Source organism: Monodon monoceros, unplaced genomic scaffold (genome assembly GCF_005190385.1).
Source record: "Monodon monoceros isolate NGI ecotype Baffin Bay Population unplaced genomic scaffold, NGI_Narwhal_1 Super_Scaffold_11, whole genome shotgun sequence".
In the NCBI taxonomy this organism is placed as follows: Eukaryota; Metazoa; Chordata; class Mammalia; order Artiodactyla; family Monodontidae; genus Monodon; species Monodon monoceros.
The window spans coordinates 86,869,801-86,891,102 of NW_021703767.1; the positions used below are offsets into that span (position 1 = coordinate 86,869,801).

Genomic DNA, 21,302 nt, shown 5'->3' on the forward strand with positions numbered 1-21,302 from the left:
CTCTCTCTCTCTCTCTCTCTCTCTCTCTCTCTCTCTCTCTCTCTCTCACACACACACACACACACACACACACACACACACACACACACACACACACACACACACCCTGTACATTCTCATCCTCTCTCTCTCTCCGCCACCTCCCCTACCCCTTCCCTCTCTGGTTGATTTCATCCAGTCTCACGGCATTAAATGGAATTATGTTCTTAATTTCATTTCCAGAATGTTCACTGCTAATGTACAGAACTACAATTGAATTTTGTGTATTGGTCTTGTTTCCTGCAACCTTTCTGAATCCATTTATTAGTTCTAATAGTTTTTAAAGTAGATTCCTTAGGATTTTCTATATACAAGACCATGTCATCTGCAAACAGAATTAGTTTTACTTCTTCCTTGCATATCTGGATGCCTTTTATTTCTTCTTCTTGCTTAACTGCCATGGCTAGAACCTCTTTCACAATGTTAAATAGACGTGGCAAGAGTGGACATCCTTGTCTTGCTCCTGCTCGTAGGGGAAAAGCATTCAGTCTTCACCATGAAGCATGATGTGAGCTGTGGTTTTTTGGTAGGTACCATTTATCAGGTTGAGGAAGTTCCCTTTCATTCCCAGTTTGTTGAGCATTCTCTCCTCAGCTTTATCCATCTCAATTCTCCCAGTAACTCAGGACAAAATCTGGACTCCTCTCTCCCACTGTTTACACACATCCAATCCATCAGCAAATCCTCCAAAAATATATCCAGCATTTCCTTCAAAATACATGCAGAATCCAACGACTTCCTACCACCTCCACTAGTAAGCCCCAATCCAAGTTACCATCATCTCTTGTCTGAATTATTACAATAGCCTTCCCTCCTAACGGGGCTCCCTGCTTCCTCCCTTACCCCTACCGACCACTCTCAGTATGGCTGCAAATCTCACTCTAACGATGACCTATGAGGTCCCCCCACCTCCTTCCACTCTCCCCCTCCACTCCAGCTCCTCCGGCCTCCTGGGTTCTCCTCAAACACACCGGCTACTCCTCTCACTGACAGAGAGGGCTTCAAGCCCCACACCTATAGTCCCTCTATCTGAAACTCTTCTTTCAGATGCCACATGATCCAGTCCTCACTTCATCGAGGTCTCAGATCAAATGTCATCTCAGAGAGGCCTTCCTTATAAATAGCAACTCCTCCCTCCTTCCACCCCACCCTCACCCCAACCTTGTTTTACTGTTGTCCACGGAGCTCAAAATAACACCATATCACATACTTATTTGTGTATTTACTTACTGTCTATTTCCTTTTATCCCGGACTAGAACATAGCTCCATAAGGATGAGAAGTTTGTTTGGGATTTTTTGGGGGTTTTGTTTCTTTTTTTAGTTTTATAAACTCACCAAATATATATATTTTTAATTTCATTTGTCTGTTGTGTTTACTGGAATATTCCAGACACAGAGAACAGTGCTCAGCATGCAGTAGGCATGGCTCCCTTCACCCCATGTCCTCGCTTGTTTTTCTATCTTTTCATATTGTATACATTTTTATAAACCCCCTACCAAAGTATCAATTGGGGTATAAATTAGTGAAATAATTATTTTTAAAAAGAAATGAATCAGAGGGGATTGCCTTTCCCATCCTTAACTAAGTTTTTGTCACTAGCTATCACATCAGCTGACAACCCCCAACACACACACACCAAAAAAAAAAAAAAAAAAAAATTCACAGGTTTGAAACAGAAACCAGGCAAAAACAGTTGTGAATGACAATCATTTTGCCTGGCACTTAGTGATCCAGGGACCCTACCCTTGTCGGCCCTCCCCAGTGTTCCCCATCACTAAGAACATATCCCCACCCTAGTAAACAAGAGAGAGTGTAGGCTGAGACTTTTTCATGTTCCTAGACCCTGGTTGGTTTTTAAAGCTCTTTAGGAATAATTTTATATCAAATTCCAAATCTTCAATTTGAGAGATACGGGGCTGGTCTCCCACAAGGTGGCTGCCCTCTTAGAATTTTCATGGAATGAAGAGAGTATGTGATCCTCCGACGAAGGGTTTTCCCTCACAAGAAACTGTCCCCCAAAACAATGCCTTAAATAACTGAACAGAGTATTTAATGAGCACTTCTCACCATAAGCCAGGGTCATTTCAGTGAAACATTGCTCAGATACCAACAAGCCAACATGTTAACAAAATAGACAGACATAGAGAAAAGAACAAATCCATACACTCCAACACACCCAAACATGTCATTAAGCCCCCAAAGGCATTTTCCCCTCTTTAGTTAAAAGCAATTAATTCACGTGTATACTCAAAATCATGAAAAAATATTAGCATAAATCTTAGTCCTGTAATTAAAATTAACTGTGTTTATCAATAGAAGCGACCGCTCCATGCATTATTCAAGCCCTCCTGCTAGGAACCAACAGCAAAAGAGAATCTCGATAAATCTGCAAAAATTCAACAGGTAAGAAATCTCAATTTATCTTTGTTTCCAAAGAGAAAGTCAAGGTGAATAAACCAGACAGGGAAGCCACTTGCTGATTCTTCTCCTTGTTCCCAGAGGTCTCCCTCCAAAAATAGCATCACCACACTCTCAAAAAGTACAGAGACCCCTTTTTATATAGCTAGAAAAGGCATTTTTAAGCAAGGTAAATCAGTTCAAAAATGTTGACTTGTAACCGAGCAGGACCCTATGGGGCCTTCCCGGGACAGACCCCTCCCCATATCCTCTGCTTTAGCTACTCTCTGTACCTAGACAACAGTATTTGATGCACATTTCCTGAGTTGTTTTACAGATGTGAAAACTCCGCACCAAATGTAAGATGTTCACTACTTGATGATCATGAGTACATGGCCCCCAGGCCTACTGGAGCCTGAGGATTGATAATGTCAACCCCTGTGACACCACCCTGTTGCCTCACCATCAGCCAATCAGAGAACTGTGCACGGGCTGATCACATAATCTGCGACACACCTCCCTCACCTGGCTTTTAAAAATGCTTTGCCGAGGGCTTCCCTGGTGGCGCAGTGGTTGAGGGTCCGCCTGCCGATGCAGGGGACGCGGGTTTGTGCCCCGGTCCGGGAAGATCCCACATGCTGCGAAGCAGTTGGGCCCGTGAGCCACGGCCGCTGAGCCTGTGCTCCGCAACGGGAGAGGCAACAGCAGTGAGAGGCCCGCGCACCGCAAAAAAAAAAAAAAAAAAAAAAATGCTTTGCCGAAACCTGTGGGGGGAGCTCGGGGTATTTTTTGAGCATGAGCAACCCGTTCCCTTGCATGGCCCTGCGATAAACCTTTCTCTGCTCCAAACTCTGATGTCTCGGTTTGTTTGGTCTCACTGTGCGTCGGGCAAAAGAACTTGCGCTAACAGACTTTCAACAGGGAAGCTTTCAAAGTACCCGGAAGAACTGGACAAAACTGCCTAAACCACTTTGGCCAACAGAGTCCCTCTAATGAGCCAGAATTAAACTGTCTGAAACTAGCATCCCCACTTCCCTCTCCCAACAAAACCCATCCTTTTCTGAACTTAGGAACATGTTCACAACCTTTCTAATACGAAGAATTTTTTAACATCAAAATTTTACTACCTCCACCCAACATAATAAGGGATTGAACTTGATTTTATTCTTTGAGAAAGCACTGTCAGAAAAATGATATGCAAACTTGGAAAGTAGAAGGGGTAGGCAGAATGCCCTTTTGTATCATGTGGAGGAAAGGCCACCCAGGGATGGTCTAGGGTAGGGACTGGCATACGATGCCCCATAGGCCAAATCCAGCTCACAGCCTGTTTTTGTGCTGCCCAGAAGAAAGGGGGAAAGAAGGGGGACAAAAATATGAGACGACAAGTGTATGGCCCGTGAAGCCTGAAACATTTACTATCTGGACCTTCAGAGAAAAAATGTGCTGGCCCCTGGTCTAGGGGAATGAACTTAGTTCATCTCACTACTTACTACTGATTAAAGAAAGCTTCCAAACTTAGTGAAGTTACTTGTTAAGTTGTAGATTTTTGTCTGGGAAAGATATCAAAAAATTCTCTCCAGTGGAATATATATAGACATACCTCAGAGAGATTGTGAGCTCTGTTCCAGACCACCACAATGAAGCAAATATCAAAATAAAGCGAGTCCCATGAATTTTTTTGGTTTCCCAGTGCATATAAATAAAAGCTATGTTACACTATACTGTAGCCTCTTAGGTATGCAATAGCATTATGTCTAAAAAAGCAATGTACATATCTTAATTTAAAAATATTTTAAGGCTAAAAAATGCTAACCATCATCTGAGCCTTCAGCAAGTTGTAATCTTTTTGCTGGTGGAGGGTCTGAAATATTGCGAGAATGACCAAAATGTGACACAGAGATACTAAGTGAGCAAATGCTGTTGGAAACATGGCGCCAACAGTCTTGCTTGATGCATCGGTGCCATAAGCCTTCATTTTGTAAAAAACACAATGTCTCTGAAGCACAACAAAGCGAAGCACAATAAAACGAGGTCCACCTGTGTGTATGTTGCCTCCCATTTCAGTTCTACAAGGATCAAGCCAACAGCCACTGCAGATGCCCCCTCCAAAGTTTTCTTAGAACACTGATCTGCTTTTGGTAACAGACTATAAACTTTCTTTATCTGTTAAGTAATCTGTTGTAACTTTCTGTATTTGCCTTTAAAATCTTTTACTGTCACTTTGATTCAATGAATAGATATTGTTTCACAGTGGCCTATGATCCTATTTGACCAAGTGTTTTAAAACCATTTGCTATCTTTGACAAAATTTCCCAAGTCAAATTCTAAATGAAATTCTTTTGACCTCTAGCTAACTTTGGGATGCTTCCAAGGGCCCTTGAAACAACCCAAAGAGAGGTATTAAACTTATTAGACTTATTTGGTATGTTAAATTACATGGGAAACATTGTCAAATAAGAGGTGATAAACCTTCTTAGCTTATATTATATGGGTAGATGTCATTAATATAGATATTCCAAAAATTATATGGAATTCCTAAAACTCTGGTATATCCTAGTATAATGTTACCAGTCATAATTCTGGTTATTATCTTAAAATGCTGTTTGTCCTAGAAATAACCAAATTTCTTATCAGTTGCATTATAATATGTTTAACCATGCCATTTTAAGTCTTTTGTCATTGTGCTACCAAGTCCAAGCTCACTCTGCTCACTGCACGACAGTCCAATAAGTCAGAAAAAGGGTGCTGAGGCAAGGAATACGACTTTATTCAGAAAGCCAGCAGACCGAGAAGATGGCAGACTAAAGTCTCAAAATAACCATCTTATCAGGGTTTGGATGCCAGTTTCTTTTATAGCACAGAGATGGGGAGGAGATGAGGAAGAAAAGTTAAAAGGCCATAAGTTTTGCAAATATCACCTGGAATGGCCAGCCTGGGGAGGGGATGTGTTCATTTCTTCTTTCTTGTAGCCATCCACAGGTGGAGAGGGTCTGGATGTTTGCCTGAACAAAGGCACTTTAGTTTAACATTCAGGCAGAGGGGCAAGGTTCCCCAAGGCAGGCCATTATGTATATAGACAGTATCCTTTTAGTGAACAAAAGCATCGGAAAGCAAAGGTTAAAGTAAAAGAAACAGATCCGGGATTCCCTGGTGGTGCAGTGGTTGAGAGTCCGCCTGCTGATGCAGGGGACACGGGTTCGCGCCCCAGTCCAGGAAGATCGCGGAGCAGCTGGGTCCGTGAGCCATGGCCACTGAGCCTGCGCGTCTGGAGCCTGTGCTCCGCAGGGGGAGAGGCCACAGCAGTGAGACGCCCGCGTACCGCAAAAAAAAAAAAAAAAAAAAAAAGAAACATGCAACATGTAGTCAGGTTTGGCTCTTCCCTGTTACAATTCCCCACTGTCAACGTCCATTCCACAATCTTGTAGAAAAACGGGTGACAAAGTCAGACGGATCTTCCTGGGAGTGTTCACCATCAGTGCCAGTGTTCCAAACGTTGTTTCTTTTGTTCCTCTCTGGAAAGTGTCTCCTTTACTCTTGTAGTCTTAAAAAAGTATTCACAACCTAAAAGTTGAGAGTTATGATCTATTCAGCGGGAATTTGGAGGGCTTCAATCCCAGGAGGCACCATCTCAAGTTAAGGAATTTAGCCCTTTTCTATGTATGGGAAAATGCACTGAAATCACTCCCTTGATATGCACCTCAGCTATCTGGGGCCTGTATCCTGTATTTTCATACCCTGAGTTTCCTCAGGGCCCACGACTCACATTGGAGGGCTGCAGTCACTAATGACTGATGTGGCAGGAAATATTTCATTTCTCAGATCCTCTCCTCTTGGTCAGGATTTTGACCAATACTGGGAGACATTTCATGATCAAATTTGTCCCACGGCGCTGGGAGGCTCATCCCAGATCAGGCGAAAATTCTTGATATGCCACCCCAGGTGCTAGTTTTCGGATTCGGCCCTGTTGATAATTAAAGATTCTCTGGATCCTCTATCTAATTATGATCCAGGAGACATTTTCCCTTGTTGCTTCTTCCCATACCTAGAATCACACTATTACAATTATTTTACGTTATAAATGTGACCTATTTCCTCAAGACGTTTAGGCATATAAGTTTTGTTGGAGGCCTGGTTACGCACTGGGTACTTTAAGAGACAACAATCTTATAAAATAGATGGGATATAAGTAATGCAGCTAGTAACTGACAAAGACAGAGTGCAGCAAGGAGACACAAAGCACAAACAATTGGCTTACAAAGGTATAATTTACCAAATTACTGCAAGTCATAATTAGTTTAAGGGGAAGGTTTTCCTTATACCTGGAAAACACAGATTTAAACCATTTTTCAGGCAGAAATCATAAAAATTATAACCATATTCACCAGTTTACTCAGTCTTAGGTAACTAAATCCTTCTTGGTAACAGCTTTATGAAGCCATCAGGTTTCCCATTAGAACTCTTCAATTTCCTACCCAGTTCACCACTATGGTCTGAAAGTCAGAAACTTGTATTTATCCAAAGCTCCTTTCTATAAATCTTCTTGAAGAGGAAACATTTTTGCAAAGGCGTCAGAGTGAAACCATAACTGTCTATAATGACGAAAGACTTAAGAAGGCACGTTTAAATCTGATTATACTGCAATTGACAAAGTAACTCGGTTACTGCTGTGACATGGAACACTTTCAAATAATAACTAGAATTATGACTGATAACATTTTACCAGGACATACCAAATTTTAGGAACTCCATATAATCTCTAGAATACCTGTATCATTTGCCATACAATATAACCCAAGAAGATTTATTACTTATTTGACAACACTTCCCACCTTAATTCAACATACCAAGTGAACCTAATTAGTTAATATCTCTCTTTGGGAAGTTTCAGGGGCCCTTTGAAGCATCCCAAAGTTAGCTAGAGGTCAAAGGAGCTTCATAAGTTGATTTGGGAAGTTTTGTCAAAAAAATGTCAAAAGGTTTAAAACAGTCAGATAGGATCACAGGTCACTGTGAAACAATAGTTATTCACTTAACCTAAGTAACAATAAAAGATTTCAAAGGCAAATATAGAACAGGTCACTTAAAAGGTAGAGAAACTTAAAATCTGTTAGCAAAGGCAGTTCAAAATCCTAAGAAACCTTGTCTTCTTAACAAAGAGAAAAGCCACATTCAAGCTTTGCAACAGCTTACTTTTAAAATTTATTTACTCAAACTTATTTTAAACTTAGTCAATCCTGACCATGAACAAAACTCTTTTCTTGGGGTCCACTTTCCATAAACCTTCCATCACTTAACTCATCTTAGCACAATTCTAACTTTCAAGTTGTCTAATATCTGGAGAGATTAATTTTAGATAGACATTCCTAAAAGATAATTATTTTTTTAAAGTTCACCTAAAGCTCTTATCTCATTTGCATTTTCTTAAAAGTTTCTTCACATCAAGTTACTTTCCTTGAAGACAAATTTGCAACAGATATAACAAGATTTTATTTAGCTTATATTAAACCTAGGCACAATAAAAGTATTATACCTGATGACTCTAATGACATGTATTAATTAGATCAACAAACATTAATACTGAATATGTCTCAGTTCACGTGAACCTGAAACTCATTTAGCTTAATTTTTCTTGTATTTAGAATTGTTTGGTTTGTAAGCGCTTACTTTTCTTTAAGCCAATTAAATAGAGCTCATCCACAAGTCAACCTCATCAATGTTATCCGAAGACAAAGACACATACAAGGACACAAGCACACAGAGACATCACAGTTCCCATTTCAAAATTTCAGCCCTGAGTCAGGTACAGCAATGTAAAACCCATTAGTTTACAAAAAGAGGTTGGATTAAAATTAGGTTTCTGGCAGATGGAACAAATCAAGCTCACTTGTCTAGATGGCTGAATTTTTATAGAAAATACACTTAGGTTTTTTATTTAGCCTTGACAAGTCAATTTCTAAATTACTTTACCCTCTTTTCAAAGTTTGCATTTTAAAAAGATGGCAGAGATGAGGGTTCCTGAGAAGACCAGATAGGACATTTGCATCTCAAAGATACAGGCAAGTTTTTCCTAGGATGACTTTGTTTCCCCTTTATTTAATATTTACAAGCCTCTTAAGATAAATAGGGAAGGTAGTCAATCCACTTGTTCCCCACTGTCAAAGTTACCTGCGGCTCCTGTGGGGAAATTAGAACCTGACGCCTCAAGTCCAAGGGAGTCCCCCTGGCCTCTTACAGGATGTCAGCGCAAGGGAAACTGCCCTGCTGCGGAAGCAGCTCCCAGTCCGAATTGGGTGCCCTGTGGAGTCTTAGCTAGTGATATTAAATCAGGCTCCTGTGCTCCAAGGGTTAACAAAGAAACTTCTATTTGATACCCACGGGTAGGGCAAACAGGAGGCAGTGAATATCATGGCGGCATGCGGGGTGGGCAGTTGGAACAACTGCCGGTACAGCCTGCTCTTTTGCAAAACACTTCTAACTGTGAGATCCTGTAATAATTGAGTGAGCCATTCAGGGGCCATCGCTCTTCTGATCTTACATATTGGGTCCACATCCTATTACAATGGTACATCATGTCTTTCTTAGTCAGAGGCTCCCGGCTATGTTTAGCCCATTTATCTAATATACGCTCCAAAGGGCTCTCCTTCGGGATGGATGGAGTATTTCCTATTTTTTATAAGTTTGATAACACCAAAACACAAAAGACGCAAACAAATTCCAACACAAAAGGCCCGAACAAATTCTAGCATTGATGCACGCAAAACCAAGACCAAAACCAACGGTTCCCGAATCAGATAGACTTACCCTACAAAACCAACAAATTAGTTCCCAAATCAGGTAGACTTACCCTACAAAACCAACGAACTAGTTCCCTACCGAACCGGTCCCAAATCAGTTAGAGTCTGACGACAAGTCCCCCCTCCAACAGGGTACCCCAATCAAACAAACTGGCTTATCCCGTAAAGGAAAAGCCCAAACTGAGAGGGGAATATGTTCCGGGTGTGCACACCGGAGCGACTTACCCTACAGACTCAAGTTCCCCAACTCGCGACACAAAAGGATACACAAAACCAAAACAAGATGAAGACCACAACCAACGAACCAGTTACCAAATTGGGTAGACTTACCAATCTCTACAAAATCGAGTCCGTGGACTCGCAGAAGTTGGTCGGTTCCTTGTTTCAACTGCCAAGCGCTGGGGTAGGTGGTGCCGCTTCAGGGAATTTTGAAAGGAAGACCCTCAGGACAAATGGTCCTGGCAGCAGCCAGGGCCTTGTCCCAATGTTCCTGACTGGGCCCGGCTGGCCAAGCCAAACTTGTTACCGAGTCCAAGCTCGCTCTGCTCGCTGCACAACAGGCCAATAAATTGGAGACGAGGTGCTGAGGCAAGGAATACGACTTTATTCGTAAAGCTGGCAGACCGAGAAGATGGCTGAAGTCTCAATATTTTAAATATTTTGACTAAATATTTTGACCAAAATCTCAAAATAACCATCTTAGCGGGGTCTGGATGCCAGTTTGGATGCACAGAGAGGGGGAGGAGATGAGGAAGTAAAGTAAAAAGGCCATAAGTTTTGCAAATATCACCTGGAATGGCCAGCCTCGGGGAGGGGATGTGTTCATTTCTTCTTTCTTGTAGCCATCCACAGGTGGAGAGGGTCTGGATGTTTGCCTGAACAAAGGCACTTTGGTTTAACATTCAGGCAGAGGGGCAGGGTTCCCCGAGGCAGGCCATTATGTACAGACAGTATCCTTTTAGTGAACAAAAGCATCAAAGCATCGGAAAGCAAAGGTTAAAGTAAAAGAAACAGATCCAACATGTAGTCAGGTTTGGCTCTTCCCTGTTATAACTGTTATACTCTGACGCTTTTACAAAATGAAGATCTTCAAGAAGATCCATAAAAAGGACTTTTTGACAAATATAAGTTTCTGATGACTTTTAGATCATACTACTAAACTGGGTAAGAAATTACAAAACTAATAGAAAACCTGATGGCTTCATCTAGATCAACAGGAATTAATCACGTGGAACTGAATGATAAATTTATAATTTTATGCCTTTTTGTCTGAAATATTAGTGGCTTTTAATCTTTATTTTCCAGAAAAACTTTCCTCTTACGCTATGATATACAACATGTTGATAAAGTTTACCTTTGTAAACAAAGATGAAACATTATCTTTTTCTCTCTACCTGATCCCGCCAGGATTTGGCTTCTCCAACTGGCTCCCCTCTGGACTTGATGGCTTACTGCCATCCAGATTACAACTAGTTATACTAATCATTATTTTAATTTGTTCTCTCTTTGTTGTTTCAAACTGTTTACTGCTGTACTATGACCTTATTAATGTTTCTAGCTATATTATGGACATTCTATTTCACAAAATTGTTGTCTTGGGACTTCCCTGGTGGCACAGTGGTTGAGAATCCACCTGCCAGTGCAGGGGACAAGGGTTCGAGCCCTGGTCTGGGAAGATCCCACATGCCGCGGTGCAACTAAGCCTGTGCGCCACAACTACTGAGCCTGCGCTCTAGAGCCCGCGAGCCAACAACTACTGAGCCCGAGTGCCACAACTACTGAAGCCCGTGTGCCTAGAGCCCATGTTCTGCAACAAGAGAAGCCACCCAATGAGAAGCCCACGAACCACAACGAAGAGTAGCCCCCGCTCGCTGCAGCTAGAGAAAAGCCTGCGTGCAACAAAAACCCAACGCAGCCAAAAATAAAAAATATTTTTATTAAAAAAAAAAGATTGTTGTCTCTTGCATTACCTGACGTGTAAACAGGCCTCTGACAAAATTAATGGTGGCTAAACATCTTGAGGCAACTGATCACATATATCATTCCATGTAGAATAACTGTACTAGTACAACTTTAGATATAGAAAGAACCGATAAGGGAAAACATTTCCTGGATTGTAATAAACTAGTAAGACAGATGATCCAGAGAATTTTAGGTTATCAACAGGGCCTGATCCAAAAATAGCATGTTGAATGGCCTATCAACAAAATCCTCGTCTGACCTACGCATGAGATGTCCTAATACCATGGGACAAATTGGTCACCAAATGCCCTCCAAACCTTGGTCGAATTTATGACCAAGAGAGGGTGCTGTGGAAGGGAACGCTGTCTGCCATTCCAGCTCTACACAGATCAAGCCTGCATCAGCCACTGCAGCTATGCCACCACGGTGCACCCTGAGGGGAAATCAGGATGGAGAAGAACAGCAAGCTTTCTGTGCTCTGGATACTAGCCTTAGATAGACAGTTAAGATGCATATCTAAGGAATAATTTCAACGAGCCCAGACTCTTGCATCTTCCCCTACATAGGAAAGTAATAAAATCATTAACTTGAGATGTCTTTTCTTTGTGATTAGCAGTAATCTTTTAATGTTCGACTACATGTTTTTCTTCCAGCAAAAAACTATATATCCTGGCTCCTTCTCTACCTCTTCAGAGCAGTTCTTCAGAGCTACAGTCCTCAGTAAGGTCCCCGCAGAAAACTTCACTTGAAACCTTCAGGCTGTGCATCTTTCTTCTGTCAACACCTGTAACTTCAAGGAGTTATAATCCTGATAGACACTAGTTTTATATCTAACTCAGCCATCAAATTATCTTTAGATATCTTTTAGATAGCTTTTAAATAGCTTTTCAGATGCTTCTGAACCAGTAATAACAACTAACTGGTTCCCTAATTAATGAGTTAAAGAAAATCTGTAGTATGTGTTCAGTTTTTATGTACGTGACAGTCATCATTTACCTTTTTGAAAACTATAGTTCAATCACACATCATGACCGAAAGCAAACTCTAGATTCAGGAGTGCAGTTCAATTAATTTATATTTTATAAACCATTATAGCATCTACATCCACTTGAAAAGCAGTGGTTATCATAAGGCCATGACACGTTATTTAGTCAACCTACAGAGTGCTCAGAATACAGAAACACCAAAAGACTCCTCGAAACCACCACCAAGACCCCAGGGCTCTGCAGCCTTCTGGTGAGACACCAAAACCGAGTTTTCCAACTGAATCTTCCTAACTTGAATAATGTGTTTCATAACCCACCCCTAACAACAGAAGGGAAAATGTCATCCCCAATTGACCAGCATTTGACTCACAAACACCCTATATCAAACAGTCTCCACCCCCAACAGCTTGATTTCCCTCATTCCTGCTCTGAGAAAAGACCCGTGTGTGTGTGGTGGGGATTGGGGGTGGATTTGGAGCTTTTAGAAAACTATTCAATTCCCAAAAAGAGAACAAGGAGGATATGGGTAAATCAGTAACAGCTTAAGGCAGCTGATAACATGGACAGAATCTTAAAGGTTCTACAAATTGCCTCCCCCCCCAGCCAGCTCGAAATTACCAATCCACCTGGACTTCTCATTTGTGTACCGCCTAGAACAACAAATATCAAACACTTCTCCCTAAGCTTAATAGTTCTCAGTCATCTATACTTCAGTGTAAATTAGTTTACTCCAGAGTGGCTTCCTCTTAACTTCCAAAAGCACCACTGAAAAGCACAGGTGCTGACATGGGGGATTAGAATGAGAGCCCTAGGACTTCCAGGGCGGCGCAGTGGTTAAGAATCCACCTGCCAACGGAGGGTACACGGGTTCAAGCCCTGGTCCAGGAAGATCCCACATGCCGCAGAGCAACTAAGCCCGTGTGCCACGACTACTGAGCCTGCGCTCTAGAACCCGCGAGCCACAACTACTGAAGCCCACATGCCTGGAGCCCATGCTCCGCAGCAAGAGAAGCCCCCGCGATGAGAAGCCCATGCACCACAAGGAAGAGTAGCGCCCGCTCACCACTAGAGAAAGCCCGCAGGCAGCAATGAAGACCCAACACAGCCATAAATAAATAAATAAAAATATTTTTTAAAAAAAGAATGAGAGCCCAGATGTATTAAGTAAGTGTGCACTGCTTTCGAACAGATCACTGGGGCTTGGTTTCCCTGGGCGCTGCGCCTCTGCTCTCCAGATCCTATTCTGGCTGCATTCCTCAGGGAGCCCCACCACTATGTAAATGAAATGTCTCTCTGCTCCCCTTGCTGGAAAATCCTCAGCTGCAGCAGGAGACGTCTGCACCATGACAGCGATGTGACTGAAGGGGCCAGAGCAGGTTCTGAGTAATCACAGACTAATCACATTTTAATTACGTTGGCAATCAGTGAGTTCTTTTAAAAAAAAAATTAAACGCTCATTAAGTGCAACACAGAAACAGAAATGATTTTGCAAATGGCAGAAGCCCAGATAGGTTAGACTGATGACTTGATTTCCCACTTCTTAAAAATTTTAAAAACTCAACAGAGGGCTTCCCTGGTGGCACAGTGGTTGGGAGTCCGCCTGCCGATGCAGGGGACGCGGGTTCGTGCCCCGGTCTGGGAAGATCCCACATGCCGCGGAGCGGCTGGGCCCGTGAGCCATGGCCGCTGAGCCTGCGCTTCCGGAGCCTGTGCGCCGCAACGGGAGAGGCCAAAACAGTGAGAGGCCCGCGTAACGCAAAAAAAAAAAAAAGAAAAAAAAAAAACTCAACAGAAAGTTAAGTGCAGCTCTTAAAACAGGTAGGACATGACAATAAAGAGAGCCTTCTGAAAAACAGGCTCCTGCCTCCATTCCAATTTAGAAAATTTGAAATAGGATGACTCAATAGGGGGCAAAGGAGAAAATGCAGTCCTCAAAATCAGCCAGACCTGAGTTACAAGGTGGTCCTACCCTAAGCAAGTCCGTAACCTTGTCAGCTACCACTTTCTCATCTGAACACCTTGCTGTAAGGAGCCAGGGAAAAGCGGTAGAGGAAATGTCTGGCACTTAGTAGACATTCAATAAAGGACTGCTACTATTTCACCAAGTGTTAATAGCACAAATCCTTTTAATCAAAGTAGATAACATTTAAATGAAAGAGTTTCATGCAATGACATTACTTCCTCATTCATAAAGATGGCAACAGTAATTTTTAATTACATATTCCCTAAAGGAAGAATTTGATACAAGTGCTTCTTTAATCCCAGTCACTGTTTTCCCAATTCAAACACCTACCTTGTCATTATTTTCAGCGTTAACCTGCTGGAGTGATCTCCCAGCGGCCACGATCCTCCATCTTGAAGTAGCGGCCACGATCCTCCATCTTAAAGGAAGAGTAACCTAATCTTGCTGTTTAAAATGGTGGTTCTCAAATTAAAGTTGAATTAGAACCACCTGGAGGGTCTGTTAAACCACACCTCGCTAAGCCCGCCCCTGGAGAGCCTAATTCAGTAGGCCTGGGTGAGGTCCAAGACTGCATCTCCAGCAAGTTCTCAGGTGACACTGATTCTGATGGTCTAGGCCCACACTCAAACCAGTGCTTTGAAGAGACCAACCCTTCCCTTCTCGGCTGAGACATGACAACAGGGGACGGTACACGACAGACTCTCACATTCCCAGAACATCTGCTGAGAACTCTGGGACACGACTCTTTCTGCTGGAAAGATACAGTAGTAAGAGGCACTGGCAGCCATCTTGTGGCCATGAGGGAGAGCCTGTCTGAGACTGGAACCAACCCCAGAGGCAAGAGATATACTCATATAAAAGGGCTTGAGTCCTGGAGTCAAGGGCATGCCCAGAGTCAAGTCTTCCTGGGACTTTCCAGCTTTTATATTACAAGACACCCTTTTTCGCTTAGACAAGTTTGGCTCAGCAATCCTGCTACTTACAAAAGAACCCTGAAAACCCTGTTGTTGGTTTTACTTGGTTTGTCTGTTTTGGCTCTCCATTTTGCTCCTAAATAGAAATCACCTAAACCTTTAAATTGTCCTCATTACCCCCAAGTCAAATGTCCAAGCCAATTCACCAACCAAAATAAAGGTAAAAAACAATGTTTGGGGAATGCAAACAACTCACCTACACAGAATACACATCTCCCGGAGTGGAACCTATGAATTTAAGGTAATTTAATGTAATTCTAATCAAATCCCTGGAGAATGGCCAATTACAAGACCAGGAACTTTCCAAAATTCAGCAGGAACAATTGAGAAAATACAATGGAGAAAAATGTTATTCATCAGTAACACAGAAAATGTAATTCTGAGAACTAAACCAAAAAGGCAGATGTTTATAGAGAAAACCGTATAGCTCTGCAGGGGTGGGAGAAGGGGGATACGAAGCAAAGGAAAAGGGTAACATGTTTCTGGCCAGAAAAACTCAATATTGAAAAGCTACGAGGTATTCCCAAACTAATTTACAGTATTTGAAACTCTCATACAAATCAATCAAAAAAAAATCTAAAAACCTCAATAAAAATGGGAAAATGGGCAAAGGAAATGAGGAAGCGGTTAACACAAGAAAAACAACTAGGCAATAAAGATATAAAACACATGAAGCGTGCTCAGCCAACAGCACTGTTGGGAAGGACAGGGAACCAGGAGCGCAGGGCTGTGTTTTGGGCGGGGCAGGGGGTGGGGAGGTTGGTGATGGGATCATCTGTGTTCACATCTCAAAAATACACAGTTTTGACCCCAAAACTTCACTTCCAGAAACTTACCCTAAAGAAATAATAAGGGAGAGCTCAAGAATGTTCATTACAGGATTATTTTTAATAGAGAAAAAAGGAAGGGCGAGGGTGGAGGAGGGAAGAAATGAAAGAAACTGAAAAGCTGAACAAATGTTTGTTGCCTGGATAGAAATTGAAAGAGGCATTTGTTGTACTTCTGTGAACTGCATTCATCCTTTAAGAAATGTGTTATTTAAAAATCACTGCCTTCACCTTCCAAATGTGCAAATAACCCCATTATTTAAAACTCTTTCTGAAATCATCTTTTATTTAAACAACAACTAGCCTAAGATTAGGTACATATATTATGGTACAATGGAATATTAATATATGTTCAATGGCCTAGATTTACATAAAGTACACCCACAGTTACGGAAAGAGCAGACTATAAAATAGCACGTATAGTGTAAAGTAGATACACCACAAGGATATCTTGTACAGAATAGGGAAATATAGTCATTATTTTGTAATAACTATAAGTGGAGTGTCAGCTATAAAAATATTGAATCACTGTTGTACACCTGAAACTAATATAATATTGTAAATCAACTGTACTTCAAATTTTTTAAAATAGCATGTATAGAATAGAATGCTATATTCTTATATACATTTTTATATTCATTTTTATATATTTGCAAAGAAAGGTCTAAAGAATATACACAAAACATTTAACAGTGACTGGGTTATGACCAGGTAGCAGGATTGTAATTTTTGTTTTCCTCTTTTCCTATATCTGTATTTTCTCCAGTTGCTAAAATTATTATACATCCTTTTAATTATAAGAAAAAGAAACAACATAAATGTTAATTTTTGTAAAAGGAAAAAAGTGACATATGAGTTCAGGTGCTAATGCAGCAAAGGACAAGAAATCATCTTTTCCCTTTCCTGTGAAAAGGGAATAGAATAGAATGCAACAGTACACTGCTAATTCCTCCAAATGGTACTTAGTGGAGGTAATTAAAAAAAACTATCCCTGTGACCACTACCACCTGGCATTCATTTAATTCTTCATTCAATCATTCACTTGCTGATCACCTCCCATGGGCCAGACACACTGATGGAAAAGTTACTTTAAAAACGTCTGTTCTTCTATAAAATCCAGTGCAGAATGCATTTGGTGAGTTAGGGTGGTTTATGCTTTTTTCATAATTAAATTTTTCACCTCCTACTGCCCTTAGATTCTGCATATCCCATATGTGATTTCTCATAGTGCATCACTGTCTCCTTCCCCACCCTCACCCATAAGTGCCGAAATTTGGGAGCAATGAGAAGTAAAGCCATAGAGTTTGGCCCAGAGTGCCTTTAAATTCAAGGGTACTCAAAAACATCATCATGACATCCTATTCAAGGATGCAACTCAAAAACCAGGAACATGTGCAGGTCACTCTGAGTTCAGTAAGCCTGAGGAGAGGATGTGGCTGTTCTGTATAATTAATGACCATCTCTGAGAGAACGGTTGGTCCCTCCAAGCTCCATCAGAAGACAGGAAACCCTAATGATCAGACTCTCCTTCCCTCTGCAGCCAAATACCTTGGCAGCTTTACAGCGGCCCCATCTTGTGGTTTATTCTTTCTGCAAGAACTCACTTTCCCTAAAGAAGAGTCCATTACTGAAAATCAAGGAAGGAGTGAACTGATGGACATGTAACACATAATAAATCCTGCTCGTGAATTATTGAATAATGCTTGTCCATAACAGCTTTTAATGTTTCAAGCAAGCCAATGATTTCCAAAAAGTAATACAAGACCCTTTAGATGAATGTGGAAGTCGGGAGAACTACAGCTCATCCTTTTCTAGTCTAGTTGGATTAAAACAACTTCAGTGAAGAAATTCCTATTTTATATAAAAGAAGAAGAAAGTTTCCCTCCCCCTCTCTGTCTCTAGAGCTATATCAATACATATGTGTTAGGTCTGGTAAGACCATTAATGAGTAGAGCTACAGCCATACGATCATAGGAGCAAATGCTGTTATGGTAAATTTAATTAAATCCAATTATTATTTACTTGATACTTTCTAGGCACGGGACACCACAAGCTTTATAAAAGTAAAATAGCCTCTGTCCTCCATGAGCTCCCAGTCAGCTGGGAGACACAGGTATTTACCCAACGAATTTTATCTCAAGATGAATCTGATACCTCTAATAACAGAACAAACACTACGTTACAGTGGCTGCAGGCACGGGCTCTGCAGGTAGGCTGCTTGGGTTGGAATTCTGGTTCTACTTCTCACCAGCACAGTGACCCTGTCAAGTTACTTTGCCTTCTCTGCCTCAGTTTCTTCATCTGTGGCATGGAGATAATAACGGTACCTACCTCATAGGGTTACTGTGAAGATGAAACGTGACACAAGTGGAAGGATTGTTAATATTGGTATAATTACTACCAGCATGTGAGGTAAAGAGGGACCAATTATGACAAGAACCTGGGAAAGTGGTCCAGAGAAATGGAATCTGTGGCCAAGTTCTGAATAACAATGAGGATTTTAGTGTGCCGTGATGGGAAAGAAGGGGCAATTCGCAGCTAAGGATTAGCCTGAACGAAGGTCTGGAAGTAAGGAGAAGACGGTTGAGGACAGATGAGCAGGCTGGTGGTGTGGTACCATAGCAGGCACGTGAGCTGTAGGTCTGGGGCTGCAGAGGAGATAACACTGAGAGACAAGCAGGCTGGGACCTGACTGCAGGAGCTGCCGGCTGCCGGGCTCTGACCCTGTAGGCAAGCACAGCCCGAGAAGAAGGGTATCACAGGGCTGAAGAACATGGATTCTGACTTTGAATCTTGGCTCCACCTCTGAAGAGCTATGTGACCTTGGGCAAGGTTACCTAATCTTTCTATGCCTCTGTTCTCTCACCTGTAAAATGGGTGTGGTGAGGATTAAATGAGTGCTTAGGTAAAGTGCTTAGAGCCCTAGTCGGCACAGAGTGACATATGTAAGTGTTTGCTGATGGAAGGCTCCCCATGGGCCTATGGCACCTCTTCCTGCCATCCTGACAGCCCTTCAGAAAATGATCATGAGCAACAACAGGGTCAAGGTTATAAGACTGCTTTTCAACTCTTCAAAAATACCACCACGAAAATAAATGCTCTCTTTTGGACAAAAACGTTCATGGTCCACGTTGAAATTTCACCTCAGATGATAGACGAGTCAGAGCTGGCACTAAACTGAGGCACACACACTACCAGGTGACATGACTGAGTCCGCCCAAGACTTCCTCAGATCACCCTGGCCTATGCAAAGTGGCCAAGTGCACCACTTATGAGAAGCTGGGATCTGTGCTAACTTTTAAATGATGGCAAAGGTTTTAATATTCGGGAGTGGGAGGGAAGGGCACGAACCGAATGTACAATCACGACTGCTCAGACAATCCCTAAGTCAAGAACTTACTTCCAGATCCATCCTTGACTCTAGGTCCTTCAGGCTTGGCTTCAGAAATAATGTTCGCGTTGGCGTTATTCTCCATCTCGATCACAAAGTCACTGTCCTCCTCAAACTCAGGGTGGCTAAAGATCCAATCCAGTGCTCTTTCCAGGTTACTATTCTAATAAAACAAAACATTCTTACAATGTATGCAGTCCCGGGGCCTCATTATATCCTGACCATTTGAACCAGGATGTCAAGCAGATAGGACAGGAGGCTTGAATTCATTAGTCCTAAGTGCCTCTGAGTAAGAAGCTCTGACCCTGCATATGAAACACACTTTCCGTGGACATTCTGCAAGTCTCCCAACCAAAGTCTGTAACTGGATTCACTGGAAAACAGCTCACAGCAGCAGGTCGGCACTGCAAAGCCCATATCAGTCTTAGCTCGGCATTTCTGTGGACTGATGCTGATAACGATGGAAGGCAAAATGCCAAAGAGAAAGGTATCTGTTTCAGCGTAGCCTTTTCCAAAGCCACACTAATCGCACACGCCATCTTCTCTACCAACTGTATTTTGTGCAGATAACCATGCAGGGTAGAGGGAAGCCAACATGAGTACTGTGTCAGAGCTCCTCTCCTAAATGTTGGCAAGGTGGTTGAATTGCAGTAGAGACAAGACTGATGCCTTGATTAATGAAGACAACACTGGTTGGTTAAGTTACATTGTTTTAAACTGAACTCCATGTAATTCAAATCAATGGATCATAAAAACATTTCTGTCTTCTCCCTTTGCGGTATCACTTCGTGAGTTAAAGAATTTGTTTAGATGTAGTTAGAATCTCCAATTAAACAGTCAAGCAAGTAAAATAACTGGGGCATAAGCAAGTACCCCGCATACAACAAACTCTGGTTGAGACATTTCAAGCATTTTAAAGGGAAACAAATTTTTCCAGCCACACTGCCCGGAACCAGGAGAGAGCCGCTGTGACCTCAGCAAGGGACCTCAGCAGGCAACCAGTCAGGATAAGCAAGAAGGAATTACGAGCAGATATCCACTCAAAAATGGATTATGGTGTGAAAAAAAAAGTACTTTCCTCCCTCAATACTAAACAGATATCTGCACTGCAAAAGGAAAGGTTCCATCTACCCTCCCGTTTCCTGGTCCCTTCTTTCCTGATAATATCAGGACTTCACAAATACCTGAAAAACTTTCTCTCTCTGTAGAGAGAAACAAAAGCAGAGAATTCCAAGGAGACTTCTCTATGAGGACTTTTGAGAGACACTGCTCCAAGGTCTTGGTATCAGAAAAGCACAATTTCTCCAAAAGAACTGCCTTATTGAACACAGAATCTAAAGCATCCCTCTTTGCTCTAAGGCCACAAGCAAGCTCCAAGTCAAGTCTCTGACCTCATGCTAATAAACATTAAGATGATACAGAGTTTCTTTCAGTTGGGTCAACTCTCCCCCAGTGTATTATCTCCCTCCTTCTTAACATATCTCCTTATTCTTAAAATCTCTGTATGATTCCCTCAATCATTTATTTTAGCTTTATATATACTACACACAAATAAATCTTTGTGGGGCATGGTGGGGTATAGCATGAGACAGACATGATGCAAAACGATCAAAGGACATTGGAAAGTTTCAGTTGCTACTGACAAAACACAAACTACCTCCAACAAGAAGAAGGTGTTCACATACAGTCTCCCAGGCTTACCGTTGCTCGTAGTGCCTGAAGAGCCTGATTTCGATGGAATCCCATGGAGGTAATGAGAGCTACAGTTTCCTCCGGAGGTTGGTTATCCAGTACAGCAGAGGCTCCAGCAGAAGCTGCTCCTCCATAACCCGGCATGGTCAGCGGCTCGGCAAAATCTGGGGAAAATAATCACACTCAGGCCCTTTTCTTTTTTGGGGGGTCTTGAAATAAACAACATTTTAGAGCTAAGAAGAAAAAATACCTAAAGTTAAAATAATCAAGACAGT

The 21,302-nt window shown here is 41.9% G+C and overlaps 1 protein-coding gene across 1 annotated transcript in view; it reads right to left on the reverse strand.

Moving 5' to 3' along the window:
- Positions 1 to 21,302, reverse strand: part of USP13 (ubiquitin specific peptidase 13) — a 118,166-nt gene that overhangs the window by 3,185 nt on the left and 93,679 nt on the right. Inside the window, exons 18-19 of the mRNA XM_029214573.1 lie at positions 21,037 to 21,191; positions 19,345 to 19,498 (exon numbers count right to left, since the gene is read on the reverse strand). Coding sequence (XP_029070406.1) covers positions 19,345 to 19,498; positions 21,037 to 21,191 — 309 coding nt within the window. The remainder of the gene's footprint in view (positions 1 to 19,344; positions 19,499 to 21,036; positions 21,192 to 21,302) is intronic.